The 15,719-nt window shown below is 35.6% G+C and overlaps 1 protein-coding gene across 1 annotated transcript in view; it reads right to left on the bottom strand.

The window, feature by feature from the left end:
• Nucleotides 1-15,719, bottom strand: part of phf8 (PHD finger protein 8) — a 75,945-nt gene that overhangs the window by 22,838 nt on the left and 37,388 nt on the right. Inside the window, exons 4-13 of the mRNA XM_028813349.2 lie at nucleotides 14,297-14,457; nucleotides 13,791-13,932; nucleotides 13,502-13,688; nucleotides 11,996-12,158; nucleotides 11,298-11,385; nucleotides 10,013-10,119; nucleotides 7,125-7,216; nucleotides 6,928-7,017; nucleotides 2,193-2,522; nucleotides 1,748-1,839 (exon numbers count right to left, since the gene is read on the bottom strand). Of these exons, the coding sequence (XP_028669182.1) occupies nucleotides 1,748-1,839; nucleotides 2,193-2,522; nucleotides 6,928-7,017; nucleotides 7,125-7,216; nucleotides 10,013-10,119; nucleotides 11,298-11,385; nucleotides 11,996-12,158; nucleotides 13,502-13,688; nucleotides 13,791-13,932; nucleotides 14,297-14,457 (1,452 nt within the window). The remainder of the gene's footprint in view (nucleotides 1-1,747; nucleotides 1,840-2,192; nucleotides 2,523-6,927; nucleotides 7,018-7,124; nucleotides 7,217-10,012; nucleotides 10,120-11,297; nucleotides 11,386-11,995; nucleotides 12,159-13,501; nucleotides 13,689-13,790; nucleotides 13,933-14,296; nucleotides 14,458-15,719) is intronic.

Genomic DNA, 15,719 nt, shown 5'->3' on the forward strand with positions numbered 1-15,719 from the left:
CAATAGAAGTCCATAAAACCATAAATTACTGATATCAAGGTTTCAAAGTAATGCAGCACTACTATAATTTTTAATTAAGAAAGAGACAATATTCTATTATACTGGCTTCTTTTAAAGTGAAGCTAGCATGTTTACTTAACAGTTAATATTGGATGGAAAAAGTATATAAACACATAAAAAATGGAATAAGAGAAACACCCATTTTCAAAACTTCTTGCATGTAAGAATGACAACAAAAAACGATTAAATGATGTTTACTTCAAGTGGAGATTTTTTATTTTTCCTGAACTTGTACAATTTATTTGAATATATAGGCATAGTGGTCAACAGCCTATCCTTACAAAATGGGATTCAATTTAAGAACAAGCTCTGTATGGGATGTCAGTCTATCTCAGGGCACACTTACTTTTCAAAGGGCCAATCAACCTAACTTGCATGTCTTGAGATCTGGTGACACGAGGAGAAAGTGTTATTTAGGAATGCTAACCACTGTGCCTCTCCTCAACATGGAACATAATCAGCAAATGACTAAAACAACTGCATATGAATGAAATGTTCAGTTAAAATGCTATGTTTTTCGTTCGAAGGTTATGTTCAGGTTGCAATATAAACTACTAACATTAACTTTGAAATGGCCAATGACACAGAAAAACATGACAATGATGCACATAAACACAACGGTGAAGAATACTTCACAGAAAGATATCATAGACCTTAAAATACTTCTACTGGAATGAGGATTTATAATTTTGTGGTAGAAATGAGGGTTAAACGTGTGTATACAGAAGTATAAAAGTCAAACTATTTATTTCCACTGAATGGCTACTGTTGCATTCTGCTCTTGATAGAACTGGATATCCATTCTTAACTGCATTATAAATAAGTATTAACATCTGAAGCTCTATGTCAAAGCAGTTTGCTTTTCCTGCTTTGGGCTACACCAGGGGTGGGCAAAGTCATTCCTGGAGGGCCGCAGTGGCTGCAGGTTTCTGTTCCAACCAAATTGCTTAATAAAAAGCACTTATTGCTCTAGAAATACTTCTGCTTCATTTTAGTTATCTCCCTCATTAAGATTTTGAACCCTTATTGCTTATTTAAGTCTTAAACAGCTGCATTCTCGGTTTTTAATTGCTCCTTATTAACAATAAGATGCAAATGACAAAAGAAACCAGCAGTTATCCATTTTGCTTGTTACCCTTTACACCTGTGTGTATTTATCGTGCACTATTTGGTTTAATTAAATACTTGGAAGGAAAGAGAAGAGAAAAAAGTGAAGGACTGAGAATTACCCATCAGTTTTACACTTCAAAGTATTTGGATGATATCCTTAGAATGGAAAAAAAAATCTAGGATATGAGAATGACTTGACATAGAGTTAAAGCACTAACAAGCCATGAAATTTAATTATTGGCAAGGATTGTTTTCTAATTAAGCAACTGGATTGGAACAAAAACCCGTGGCCACTGCGGCCCTCCAGGAATGGCTTTGCCCACCCCTGGGCTACACTATGATTCCTAACTGCAACAACACTTCACCACCTTTCCACACCAACCACAACGCAGCCTTAAACAGGAAAATACTAAATGGTTTAAAAATAGTCACATTCACAATTACTTTAAAAAGGATAAATAGTGAGTAACATGAACTCCCGAATGAAAAAGTATGGATTTAATGTGTCAGAAAAAAATAAATAGGAGGAATACATGCTATAGCATCAGAAATAGTCCTACTGGGAAATAGAATTCACCTTGTAGATTTTCCATTAGTGAGGACAAGGCGAAGCTTACTCTCATCAATCTCGCCTTCAAGTTCTCCCAGACATGATGCAGACAGATCAAACTGGAGGTAGACAGAGACAAAGAGAGGAAAAAAAGGGAGAATAAACGGTACTCTATCCAGCTATAAGATCATTCTAATGCAACTTGTAATATCTGTTATTAAAATGTCAGTAAGTATAACATTGATCATATCCTTGTCTATTTTAACAACATACAATAACAAAATGTTTGCTCAATAAAGAATTGCATTTGAAAAAAGTTACAGGTCAAATATTTATTTAGTTTTAATCCTATTATTTAAGCTTTATTTTTTCACAGGGGCATTGTTGGATATATATCGAGCAAACACTAGTATGGGTAATCTACTCTGAAACAATCTTTATACTTTTACATTTGGCAGATTGAATCATTTACCTTTTGCTTATGTTGCTGCTCAGGTGTCTGGTATTTCTTAAGGGTGTGCTTGGTATGGATTTCAAGTACATCTAGCTCAGCAGTAACACCCGTCGTTGTAGGAGCTGCCAATGCATCCAAGGCTATTGATTCTTTCTTTTTGCGACCTCTTTTCTTGCCTGGAGTGGAAGCTGCAGCTAGCGATGTTTCTTTCGGCTTTGGACCTCTCTTTTTTCCAGGTGGACGACCAGGAGTAACCAACACATTTCCAGGAGCATTTTGGGTCAAAGGAGGACCTCTCGGTACACCAAAAGGTGCCCCAGATTTACCCATATTTTGTTGGAAGATGTCCTGGCAGACAGTGAGATTATTTTAATAAACTCTTTTAGGAAATTAAACTAAATTAAAATTAAAGATGCAGAAAGAATCTGATCATTTAACAAACAATAAGTACGAGTCCAAAAAATATTCTATTAAAGAGAACAATACAAATAAGAGTACTACATCCAAAACACAGCTTATTAACAAATGCAATGTTAAGATATTAATAAAAAAATTATAAATGTATTTTTTTAAGAAAACAACATCTCCCCAGGGACTATTCTGGGACAAAACAAGATTACAGGCAGTCCCCGGGTTACATGAGAGATAAGAACAAACCTACAGTCACTAAGTTGAATTTGCATGTAACTGTAATTAATAAATGTTATTGTTGACAATGAATGATGGAGTTTCACCTCTCTCTGACCTTTTTATTATTTCTACTTTATTTTCCATTCTGATGGTTTTTCTCTTCTTTACTGTATCACCAGCACTTGCATCAGAGTTGTGTTTCAGAGACATTGTTGAAGGGTGAAGACAAAAGGTTAAGATGAGCTCTTCTGCACAGCGCTGTACACGTTATCACAACAGGAAGGCACCAGTCATCAACACGTCTGACGTACTGAATGAGAGACAACTTCCTGCTCTGTACGTAACAGTACAAGCAGGCTTGCTATTGAGAATGAATGGGGGCGGCGAGGGGCGGTTCACCACTCGCCCACCACACAGTCACCTCCACTTGCAATACAGTATGCTGCCTGCAGCATCTGCCCACCGAGAACATACAGGGTGCGGTCAAAGGCGGGTAGTGAATCGCCCACCACCGCCCCCATTCAACAGGCAGCCACCCGAGGCACACTACAATGCTGCTCCACGCCGCCCCCATTCACCCTCAATGGCCTCCGTTTAGTCACAACCGGATCACCGTTTGCAGCATCACCAGCCATCCACTGGGAACGAATGGGGCAGATATTCAAGGGACACCGCAAGGCTGTGTGGTGGGCGGGCAGTGAAAAGCCCAATCAAGCCTCCGTCCTGCACACGAGCAGTAGCTGTGGCCCTGGGTAACTGCTTGCTGTGCACCCAGCCGCCCAATGAGAATGAATGAGAGCCAGAGCCACCTGAGGGACACTACACTGCACGAGCAGTGCAATCGCCTCCGTCCAGCTACCGCTTGCAGAGTCCCCAGGCAGAAGATGACGGAGTGGCATTTACTGAGGAGCCTGAGTCAAGTCCCCCAGACAAATGAAGGAGCAGCTGTGGCCCCGTTCGTAAGTCGGATGTCCGTAACTTGGGGACTACCTGTACATTATTCAAGATGGAAGTGCACAATTCTACCTCTATTTTTTCCACAATATGGCATTTCTGAGTCAATGCACAGAATGTACAATAGCTACAGGATAAATATAAAATAATCCAAAATCAAAAACATTAGCAGTTGCTAATTACTATCAGACACAGGCATTTATTGTATAACTAATATGCAAGGTGGGTATAGTCAGTATACTATCATAAAGTTGTGTGTGGGTAGATGGAGAATTAGGAGTGCAGTCGCTTCACATTTTTATTAAAATGTCAATCACCTTTAACAATAGAGCTGTATATGTTTCACATACTTATTTAAATCTAACATCTGCAGTCCAGTATATTGTGTAAATGATAAACTAAATGTTAGAAAAAAAATGAACAGTTTTAAACATTCTTCTTACTGAATGATATAGCTTATATACTTATTTCTACTGCAGGTCTAATTTAAATATGATTTAGTCTTCCTTCAGTAGCTCTTGCTCACATTAAAATTACTAGTGTTAAATTAACAATTTAAGTGCACTGTATATATGGATTCACGCTTTCCTAATGCAATATAACTTTCACATTGTAAAAGTTAATTTAAAAGTACTTTAAAGGGACAATTATTCACTTCTGAACTTTTTTTTTTTTTTTTTTTTGTATTTGCTTAACTCAAAGCAGACTAAAGAAGGTTTATTTGTGAAGGTTTATTTGTGTTTGATTTGTGTAGCCCTTTCAGGGTTAACAATGAGACAGCTGAAGGAAATAGGCATCTGGGCCCTGGTAAGGTATTTTGAAATGGGAGGTCGCCAGTCTCTATTGCTTCATTTGATTTGTGCAACTTTTTCAAGGGGGAACTGCCCATGGGCAGCGAACCCTTGGACCCTATAAAGGTATTCTTGCTTTCTCTGTTTTGAAGCTAATGTCATCCGCCTTGGCCATACTGCTTGATTTATTCTGAGTGCTTGAGATGAATGATGAGTAGATGTCATGGGTTGTACATGTAAATCAATGCTAATAATTTAGGGACTTGGGAGTATTAACTTGTCCACCAATATAAAAAGAACCTTAGATGTTAAAGTGCCTTTCCTGGTCACTTTTACACCCCAAAACATATATGCTCCCATTAGGCTAGATGATATCAAAACACAAAGTGAACTACCACAGCTATGCAGATTACACATAGCTTTACTTATCTATAGCACCTGATGACCTGATGCTCTGGGCTCTCTGACCCCATGTCTGTCTTGTATTTCTGAATGGATGGGTAGCAATTACCTCAAGCTATATAAATATAAAAAGCTTAAATTGTTAGTGAAAATGGAAATAATGAGGGTGTTAGAAATGAACTTGATCTCTTAGAATTTAAAATCAAGGTGGAAGAATTTAGGTACAATCATGGACTCTGACCTAAAATTTAAATTGCATAATAACCGGATAATCCAACCTGCCATGAGACCACTGCGTCTTTTGGCCTGGAACCCCCGACAGATTGTTTTATTTTTTCCCCCAAATGGAGTTTATTTTATTTTTTCTGTCCTACCTAGGCAGCTGACATAAACAATCAATTCTATATTTAATTACTCTATTTCTCTTAATTTGTATTATTTATACATCAGTTACATCATTTGTATGAAAATGTGGTACAAAAATAAATGTATAATTAAAGCAGATACGATAAACTGAGAACAATAAGCAGTTTTATTTCAATTACAATTTTTAATTTCATGATTAATCAATTAATTTTTTTAATTAAACAGTGGCCCTTAAAAAAATAAACATCTATCTAATGCTACATATTTCGTTAGCTCCATACAGAAAAGGGGAGATGAGATAGGAGATATAAAAGTTTAAAAGAAATACAGAAAGAATCATAGCCCACTGCAATTAAAAAGAAAAAATGCAAGGACATTATTTTTAAGTCATTAGGTACAAATAGTGAGGAAGTGGTTTCTATGTCTATCTTCAGAATGCTTTTGGGTACATCAACATTTCAGAAGTGCACCGTAAGTGAGCTGTAACTAATAGATTTTTAAGATAAAGGTGAACAAATTGTAATATTTTGAATACAAAGATTTTTCTAGTGGTGTATCATCATGAGGTGTTAGGGATGTATTCAAAGCTCTGAATTAATAAGTAATGCAAAATTGAAACTTGAAGTTGTCATCTTGCTGGATATGGTACAGGAAGCAGGCAGCACATGGCACTTTGCATTTTCTATCAAACTGCTTCAGCAGTGCCTCTGCAGTGACTTTAAATTAAAAAAAAAAAAAAAAAAGAAAAAAAAATTTTTTATACAGTATATATTCATATTTCATTTTGAATATTCAACACAACCTTTCTTTGAGGTGGATACAGACCCCAAACAGGCTACAACGACCTTGTGCTTGATGAAGAGGCGGGGGTGCTCCCTTGCATTTTTAGTTTGAAAGGTACTATTTAAATAAAAAATGATAAGAAAACAGAAGTGAATTATTTCCTACACTTGGCCAGTTTCTCTTCTTTCTGTCACATGCTTCTAAATCTGTTGTAGCAGGTTGTCAGCTACCATCATTTTTTACAAATGGGAAATTCAATAGATGTTAACTCATCCATACTTACACCACAACTTTAATAAGCCCCTTTTAAGCAACCATACACTTAAGAGTTACTGTCAAAGTTTAGCCCACATACGATGCATCCACCTCTTTCACAACTTCCGTCTCCAACAATCAATTCTGTCTGTCATGCACTGATTTTAAGACCTTTCATACCAGCCTTCTATTTTACTATTTTTCTTTCAATTGCACTTTGCTTCCTATCATCAGAACAAGCTCATCAGCATAAATGATCTTCCACAGCATTCCTTGAAGTGCTTCTTCATTTAATACTATATAATCACAGATAGCAAAATACTTACTTCATCTTAAAACAATCACATCTACATCTTGGACATTATTTGTAATTCTTCAAACTGTATTCTGTTCCAGATGACAAATGCGCTATGCAGCTTCAACTGATTAATCTAATACTTTTAAATTGTTTTTCTTGCAACACCAATAACTGCTTTCATGCATCACCACAAACATTATAATCATAATTACTTTTAAATAAAGCAATTGGAAATCTTAAGGAAACCATTCACTCATGAATATGCTAATCTTACCTCCACAAGACGTATCTCTTTAGCCAAGTCTTTCACCAACTGTTGAGTCTTAATATTTTCAGGGATTTCATCTTCATGTTCAGACAATGCCTGCAAACAAAAGCAAAAGACAGGGTTTTCTACTTAAATATCTCCACTCCCAATCCCCTTTCCCATCCACCATTTCCCCATCCAAAACTTGAAATGTACAGGCTTACTTCCTTGCGTGTCCAGCTACGAAATGCATTATTGAGAGCTTTAGCGCCATGAACTAGATATGCTGCAGGATGTCTCCTGTTCTCTCGCAGGCCTAAAAGGAAATTAGGTAATTAAAAAGAATTTTAAATGCATTCCAACAAAATAATCAGTGTAACTGAACTTGCTAGTGAGCACTGCTTTGTCGAACAATGATGTTATGAAAAAGTATATTTTTTATTTGTAAGGTATATAAAGCAATACTTTTGCAGTTCTGGTTGCATGTTACTAAAGTGTTACATGAGACTGTTAGATTAAGCCAAAGTACATGTTTTTGTAATATCTAAGACAAGAAAAAACAATACTACTACTATATAGTAATTACTTTAACCAAAAATAAACCATGTAATGTTATAGCGTATGTCATACATTTGAGCACATGAACACATACTGTAAAATACAATCTCATTTTGAGCAATTTGACCACAGTGAAAAGTGGTGACTGAACCTTATGTCTTATGTTTTTTTTTGATCTTGGAAAAAAAATCCAAATATTTCAAGATCAAAATTATTTTATTCTCCTGTATCTTCACTGGTGTGGTGAATTTCTGCAAGAGGACTGTTACTTTGAAGAGGAAAATCTCCTGTTTATATAGATGTAATATTTTTTAAAAATTCTAAAGTGAAATGGCTTCTCTAATTGTTACTTTGACAAGTACAAACATAGGCAAGGAACAGTCATGTGTGCAACTTGAGGACTGTTCCTTCAGATGCATTGATGGGAGAATGATCCAGAACAACCTACCATCAGAAATGGCTAGAAATCAACCATGCTTAAATTTAAGTTCCTAATCTAGTTTCAATTTTGGGAGAAACTCAGGGTTGGTTAATATGATTCAACAGGGTGGCATCAGACCGTACACTCTTCAAGAAATCTTACAGAATTTCTTTCACTCTGAACATGCTCCTCTGCTCAGTTCTATTCAGTAGCAGAATAAAACATGTCAATCTCTAACATGTTGCATTTTCAGTGGTAAATGATCAAGATGAAAAGTCTGCTATACACTGCTAACAGAAGTAATGTGACAACTGAGGGCTCTCTGTTGGAAGAAGAGGATCTATATATATAATTCACTAAGTCCATGGCAAGCAAGACGCATGCAAGACCGAGCCCCGCCCACCAACAATTCACTAAGCAGCCGACCATGGCACACGCACTACAGAGCCAACAATTCGCGCGAGAGCGAAAGCATTTACCAAGAATGTTTTCATTAATCAAGAACGAAAGTCGGAGGTTCGAAGAAGATCACATATCATCGTAGTTCCGACCATAAACAATGCCGACTGGCGATCCGGCGGCATTATTCCCATGACCCGCCAGGCAGCCATTACTCCCACTGGCATGCCTTCGCATAAAGTCAAACTTAAAATTGGTTCAGTCGTCATGCTTCTCAGAAACCTCATGCCAGCAGGAAGTCTCTGTAAAGGCACTAGACTGACTGTTACCAGCATTCACCACAATGTACTGGAGTGTAAAACAATCGCAGCTGCTACCTCACAAACTGTCCTTATTCCCCAGATTTCCCTGACCCCATCAGATTCAAATTTGCCTTTTACGTTTACACGCAGACAATTTCCTGTTAGATTGGCCTTTGCAATGACAATTAATAAGGCACAGGGACAAACTTTCAAAACGATATGCCTGTACTGTATCTGCCAAACCCAGTTTTCAGTCACGGACAATTGTATGTTGCTCTCTCCAGAGTTCCATCTTTTCATTCACTCACAGTCGTATTCTCAAACCCACCCCATTTGGACAACTGTGTCGTTCAGGAAGTGTTCACCCATCAATACATAATTATACGGCGTATGCTACACCGCGGGTTGGCTAGTTTGATTTATTTACTTACTGGTTATTTTATCTAGTATCAGGTAAAATACTGCAAAACTAAAAATAAAATGTATCAGAAGAAAAGCAATTTTGAAGAAAAAAAACATGCTACAGGAAATTTTTGTACACAATGCCACACATTGTTAAACAGCACCTTATTCAAAAATCTCACACTAACAAGTAGGTTTGATGTTATTACATTAGTCAAAATAGCTATGTGTAACTTTTCAAAATCTACATAACACTTCTCTCTCCTGAGTGATTCTGCTTAACTGAATGCCCCCCTTTTTTCAGGGCTATAGCTTGATTGGCTGGTAGCTCTTGTTGAAAATAATCAAACACACCAACAAAAAAGGGAGCCGAAAAGACCCAATTATTAAATGTACAAATGACACTTTGCAGATTATATTTTGTGTCTCAAGAATTGGATGAGAAAGTCAATGGAAAAATGGTGGGGAGAGGTTGTGGGGGGTGGTCAAATTGACAAGATTATCAAAAGTAATGATCATATTCATGGGTATGGTGTTGCTGTATTGGGGGTCAAAGGAAGGGTTGTGAGGTAACACCAGTAATTTACTGCTTGTTGTCTTCTTTTACAGAACAAAGAACATTAACCAGGAATAATTCCTGTAACTCAGCCTCTTGACCTACCAGCAACACCTCCTCTTATGGCATCTTGGTTATTAAACCCACAGGAGCATAAGAAGACATTGTCTGTAAGAATCATCGAGTGACAGATGAACAAGTTCACCATTTTGTTTTTTTTCCTGTCATCCATCACCCATAGCTCTGTGTTTTACTGGATTTAATGCCAATACACTGGAAGTTGAAGTGATTCAGGCAGGTTTGAAGCAAGCTTGTTACAATTTCTAGATGACACCCATAATCTAAACTTGTTCTGAGAAAAAAAAGTCAATATATGGATTGCACTAATCAAGAAATTTCATTTCATATTACCATCTTATAAAAGTAAGAACACATACTAAGATATATGCACACAACAGTAATGGTAACACATACCTCTGAAAGTGTCTAACAGGTGCTTGCCAACATACCAACACACCGTTTCGAAGTTAGGAAACTTGAACAAATCTGCAGTACTCAATCGTTTTTCAATCTCATATGCCCTGTGGTAAATCATGCATAAGTGAATTTACCATAAAAGGTAGAAAAATTGTTTTGTTACAGAAAAGTCATTAAAGCTGTCTCTCATCATAGGAAAATGTAAGTAAACAAAACATAACGACACATTAGTAACTTTCTTTGATCCCTTACACACTGTTAGTTTTTGTTTTTTCACAATATTCAAATACGGAAAACTATACAACAATGAAAGAAATTAGCAGTCTAGCACTCTAAACATATTCTAACCAATGTCAAGTGTTAAAACATTTTCAATTACAAACACTCAATAAAGAGGACAGAAACGTAAAACAAAAAATAGATAAAAAGAAGTGAATAAAACAGAAAAATAAATCCATGATTGATCTGGCAATACATTTTGTGTTAATAGCCAGTACTTTCCTCAGCCACTAAGCAAGAAATCATTTGCAATTCTTCTCCACAAGACACAAGTTTAATTTCAATTATTCAGGCAGAATTTTTTCCAGAATTATGCAATAATCTATTACAACTGTATTACATAAAAGATACGGCATCCCAACATTTCACACTGTCTTCAAGGCTCACTTCTACTTTTAATTAGACATCATTAACAGAGTTGATTATATCACCATGTGGGCTTAATTCATTTTCTCACCAACTCTAATATACTCTAATATTTCCTAAAGTAATATATTTTATTATATTTTCCCCCTGCAAAGTTTGTTAAGAATCACAATTTGCAATTGAATCCATACTGAAAAGGTAAATGCAAACAGTAGACTAAATGTAAGCTGCAATCAGTGGCTACTATTAAGAATATTTTACCAATCACATGTTTAAACATTTAAAATATTGTATTTCTCAAAACTAGTGTAACTAACAAAGAAAAGTAAGCAAACAATAATGCAAAAAGTAATGACAAATAATTAAATGCAACTTATATTATTAATGTCTGCAACAAGTCCTGTGCCAGATTTAATTTGGTCAAATAATTTATATAAATCAGAAAATATTTCCCAGAAATAAACTGAGCAGATTTGAATTAAAGGGAATAAGTTACAGTATTATGCTATATTCCAAAATGGAGTGGTATAGATCCAGGAAAATGTATTCTATTTTTCATATAGGTTGTTGATATAGTCAGTTGATACTTTTACTTCACATTCTGCTGGAATTAAAAAGAAACAGGACACACACCCACCTTAGTTGCATTTCGATGTTGAGACTATGCAAAAAATTTCCCCCAAAAGCTAAACAGTCAACGGGAGTAAGCACTGCATGAATCCATCCTGGGTTAAAGAAAACACAAACATATACTTTTCCATTATTTTCACAAATAAAAAATAAAGCAATACATAATTCATTTTAATAAAAGCAGTATAGTGCAATTTCTCTACAAAGAAATCTACCATCTATGTGTACCCAAAATATGTGCCACTGAAGCCGTCAACTTCACCATGAGAACACTCATTTGATGTAAAAGGCAGTTGGGAAAATGGCATATTATTTACTTTGCTGTTGGAATAAGGTATCACCATGCCTATATGATAGCTCATTTCATTAAATAAAATGCAAATAAATAAAAGTCATCTCGAAAAATCAGGAGAGCAGGACTGAGATGCTATTAGAAATGTGCAAAAAAAATCCATAAATGTATAGTGTGCTCTTTTGTTTGTGTGTAAGTTTTTATATTTTGATATTTTACCAAATAAACAAATGATAAAGTAAACAGAATACTTTGCCTAAGCATTGTCAGATCAAGCATTTACTGTCAAGGTATTTGAAATGTTGACATATTAAATCAATTATTGCTGCAAAGAAAACCAAAATAGAAATATCTAGTCCTGGGCATGCAAACATGTCACACAAGAAAGCTAAAGCTGCAAAATAAATGCCAACCTGTTGGTATAAAGAGAGTCTGTCCTTGTTTTACAGAACATTTGTAGCATTTATCCACTTGATCACCAAAGAACATTTCATTCTGATTTGAGGAGGAGCTCCAGCACTCAAATAAGGCTAGGTTTGCACTTGTAGGGCGAATAAGGTAGAAAATTTTTTCCCCCTGAGGAGACAAAAGAAAATTTTGAACGATCTTATCTGCTACATGTATTCATCTTTATCTATTTGCTCTTCTTCAACGTACATATAGGGAATAGCAGTGTGAGTTGCTAAAAAAAATGTAAAAAAAACAAAAACAAAAAAAAAAATTCTCATTTTGTGGATAGTCCATAACAAACAATACAAATCAAGTGGTCCAAAACTAATAAGGTTACTGCTTTTGTTTCTTTTTGCAGCAAAGAATAGCAACCATGGGCTTGCTATACATATACAGTCTTTACTAGTTTTGTCTACTTTACAGAAGAGATAACAGTTGAATGCTATAGTCACAAGTAGAGTGGTACAATTTTGCAGGAAAAACAGTGCAAGTATTTGTGGGATAAGAGAAGGGATACATTGCAAACTTTCCTTCACATATTTGCAATTTACTATAACATCCTGAATGAGTAATTAAAAACAGACAACACAAAACGAAGGCATGCTGCTATTTTAATAAGAAAACCAAAATGTTTCAAATGTTCAATTAACCAGGAACCACTAATAATCTTGCTACCTTAACAGAAATAGATTCTTAAAACATTGTGCGTTTGTTCTCCACCCATTCATGACTACAATAATAACAATACTAGATAAACAGATCTGTTTAAAAAATGACCGTATTTAATAAATCTATTAACTTTTTTTCTGTTAGAGATAAATTTAGTTGTCTGGCAAGACACAACAAGTACTTCTCTAATCAAATACATAAAACCTTGTGTAAGTAAATACCTGGCCTTATAAGGCTATAAATAACAGTAAGAAAATGGACTAGCAATATAAGGGGAGTCTATGTACTCATTCAATGCAGTGACACATCAAAAATAACAACAATAAAGAGTAATGATAATAACAAAAACTATTCAAATACAATCAAGTCTTACATTGTATATGGTGCTGCGATACATTTCTTTCTAAGATATTAATCTCCCTCAAACTTAAAAACAGTAAGATCATAAAGGAATAATGGACATAAAAAAACACTACATTTCTACACACACTATATATATATATATAAAATATTTTTTAAAGCCTGAAGGACTAGCTGGATGAAAAATATAGATCCAATATTCACTATTCAAATTAGGACTAATGAAAATGTAACTATATGTCTAAATTCCTCAGTTCTGTATTGACAAGTCAGAATATCAGAGAGATCTACAATGTAGTTTGTGACATAAACTGTGGGACTTTTACCAAATGAGATCTTTATACAATGACTTAAAAAAACGTGAACTTGAGTTTTAATAGCATTAGTATTAAAAATTACTCAGGTTGATAAAAAAAATCAGTTAAAAACAGTGAGTCTACCCGTAGAACGTGGTACCAGACTGAGGTGCCTCCAAAGTCAATGTGGAAATCTGTGTAGCTATCTTTGACACCCATTAGGCAGTATTTTTGTACATTGGGACGTTCAAACACAGATTCTTCTGGCCACAGGTTTTCCACCCAGGAAAGTTTCCGAACAATTTTGGGAGTTTCCACAAGATTTGAGAGTCTAGAAAAACAACAGATATACAGTTTTATATTTTGCCAAAGTCCAAAATGATCCTGTACCATAAAAGGAGACGCTCTAAGTATAACAATTTATAGAACATACCTAGTATCAGAGAACTCTAAGCTGATGACATTCAGCACTTTATCCCGATTAGGTCTGTTGAAATAATGGACAAAGTTGCCAAGTTTCATTTTTAGGTCTGCCTGTCTGCTCACATCAATAACATCAATCTCCTTGTCAGCACCTACAGAAAAAAAAACCAGGAAAGTAATTTGATAATTTAAAACATATGATGAGAATATTGCATCCTTTTTCCATTTATTCATGGTAATACCCCATCTATACTGATTACATACCAGGAACTATGAAAGTTAATGTAGTTTAATAATACCATGTTTGCGTGCAAGTTAGACCATTCATAAAATCCATTAACATGTCAGGAAGAGGTCTATTGACAGATGGCAGGCAGTAATGCATTTTAAAACAATTATCATGAACAGTTAAGAAAACATACACACTTTAAATTACCATATTGAAAAAAAATCAAACCTCAAAATTTCAAGTTTGATAATATTTCACTTAAGCTCCAGAAGCATGTGAAGTCTTACCTATGTAATATTCCACATCATTGACTGTGAAGCTGGTGGGTGGTAGGTTCATTCCTAGTCCTTCTTTTTTGTTGACCAGTATGGGGACACTAAAGCTATTCTCCTCCAAGTACTCCACTGTCAACTGAACCCCAGAAGGTTTTAGCAAAATTTCATCAGCACTATTAATGAAGGACAAAAAATACAAATGTAAAGAGCTACACTAGTATTTACAACCCTAAACTTAAATATTAAAATCTCATTAGTTTATAAAAATATGTAACAATAATCCATATATTATACTGTATATACATATACACAGTGCTGTGAAAAAGAATTTGCCCCTTCCTGATTTCTTATTTTTTTGCATGTTTGTCACACTTAAATGTTTCAGATCATCAAACAAATGTAAATATTAGACAAAGATGTATAAAATGTTAAATCATGAAGTAACTGTGGTTAATCAAATTTTTTGGAAAGCTGACTTCAATTTCACTAGCCACACCCAGGCCTAATTACTGCCAGACCTTAAATAGAACCTGTTAGACAAAGTGAAGTAGGCCAAAAGATCCCAAAAAAGGAAGACATCATGCCACGACCTAAAGAAATTCACGAAAAGATGAGAAACAAAGTAATTGACATCTATTAGTCTGGAAAAGGTTACAAAACCATTTCTAAAGCTTTGGGACTCCAGCGAACTACTGTTAGAGCCATTATCCACAAATGGAGAAAACATGGAACAGTGATGAACCTTCCCAGGAGTGGCCGGCCTACAAAAATTACCCCAAGAGTGCAGAAACGACTAATCTAAAAGGTCACAAAAGAACCCAGAACAACATCTAAAGAACTGCAGGCCTCACTTGCCTCAGTTAAGGTCAATGTTCATGACTCAACCATAAGAAAGGGACTGGGCAAAATGGCAGAGTTCCAAGGCGAAAAACACTGCTGACCAAAAAGAACATAAAGGCTTGTCTCACTTTTGCCAAAAAACATCTTGATGATCCCCAAGACTTTTGGGAAAATATTCTCTGGACTGACGAAACAAAAGTTGAACTTTTTAGAAGGTGTGCGTCTTGTTAAATCTGGAGAAAAAGTAACACAGCATTTCAGAAAAAGAACATCATACCAACAGCCAAACATGGTGGTGGTAGTGTGATGGTCTGGGGCTGCTTTGCTGCCTCAGGACCTTCATGACTTGCTGTGATTGATGGAACCATGAATTCTGCTCTCTACCAAAAAATCCTGAAGGAGAATGAATGGCCATCAGTTTGTGACCTCAAGGTGAAACACACTTGGGTTCTGCAGCAGAACAATGATCCAAAACACACCAGCAAGTCCACCTCTGAATAGCTTAAAAGAAACAAAATTAAGGTTTTGGAGTGGCCTACTCAAAGTCCGGACTTGAATCCAATTGTGATGCTGTGGCATAACCTTTAAAAAGTGG

The sequence above is a fragment of the Erpetoichthys calabaricus genome, chromosome 11, assembly GCF_900747795.2.
Source record: "Erpetoichthys calabaricus chromosome 11, fErpCal1.3, whole genome shotgun sequence".
In the NCBI taxonomy this organism is placed as follows: Eukaryota; Metazoa; Chordata; class Cladistia; order Polypteriformes; family Polypteridae; genus Erpetoichthys; species Erpetoichthys calabaricus.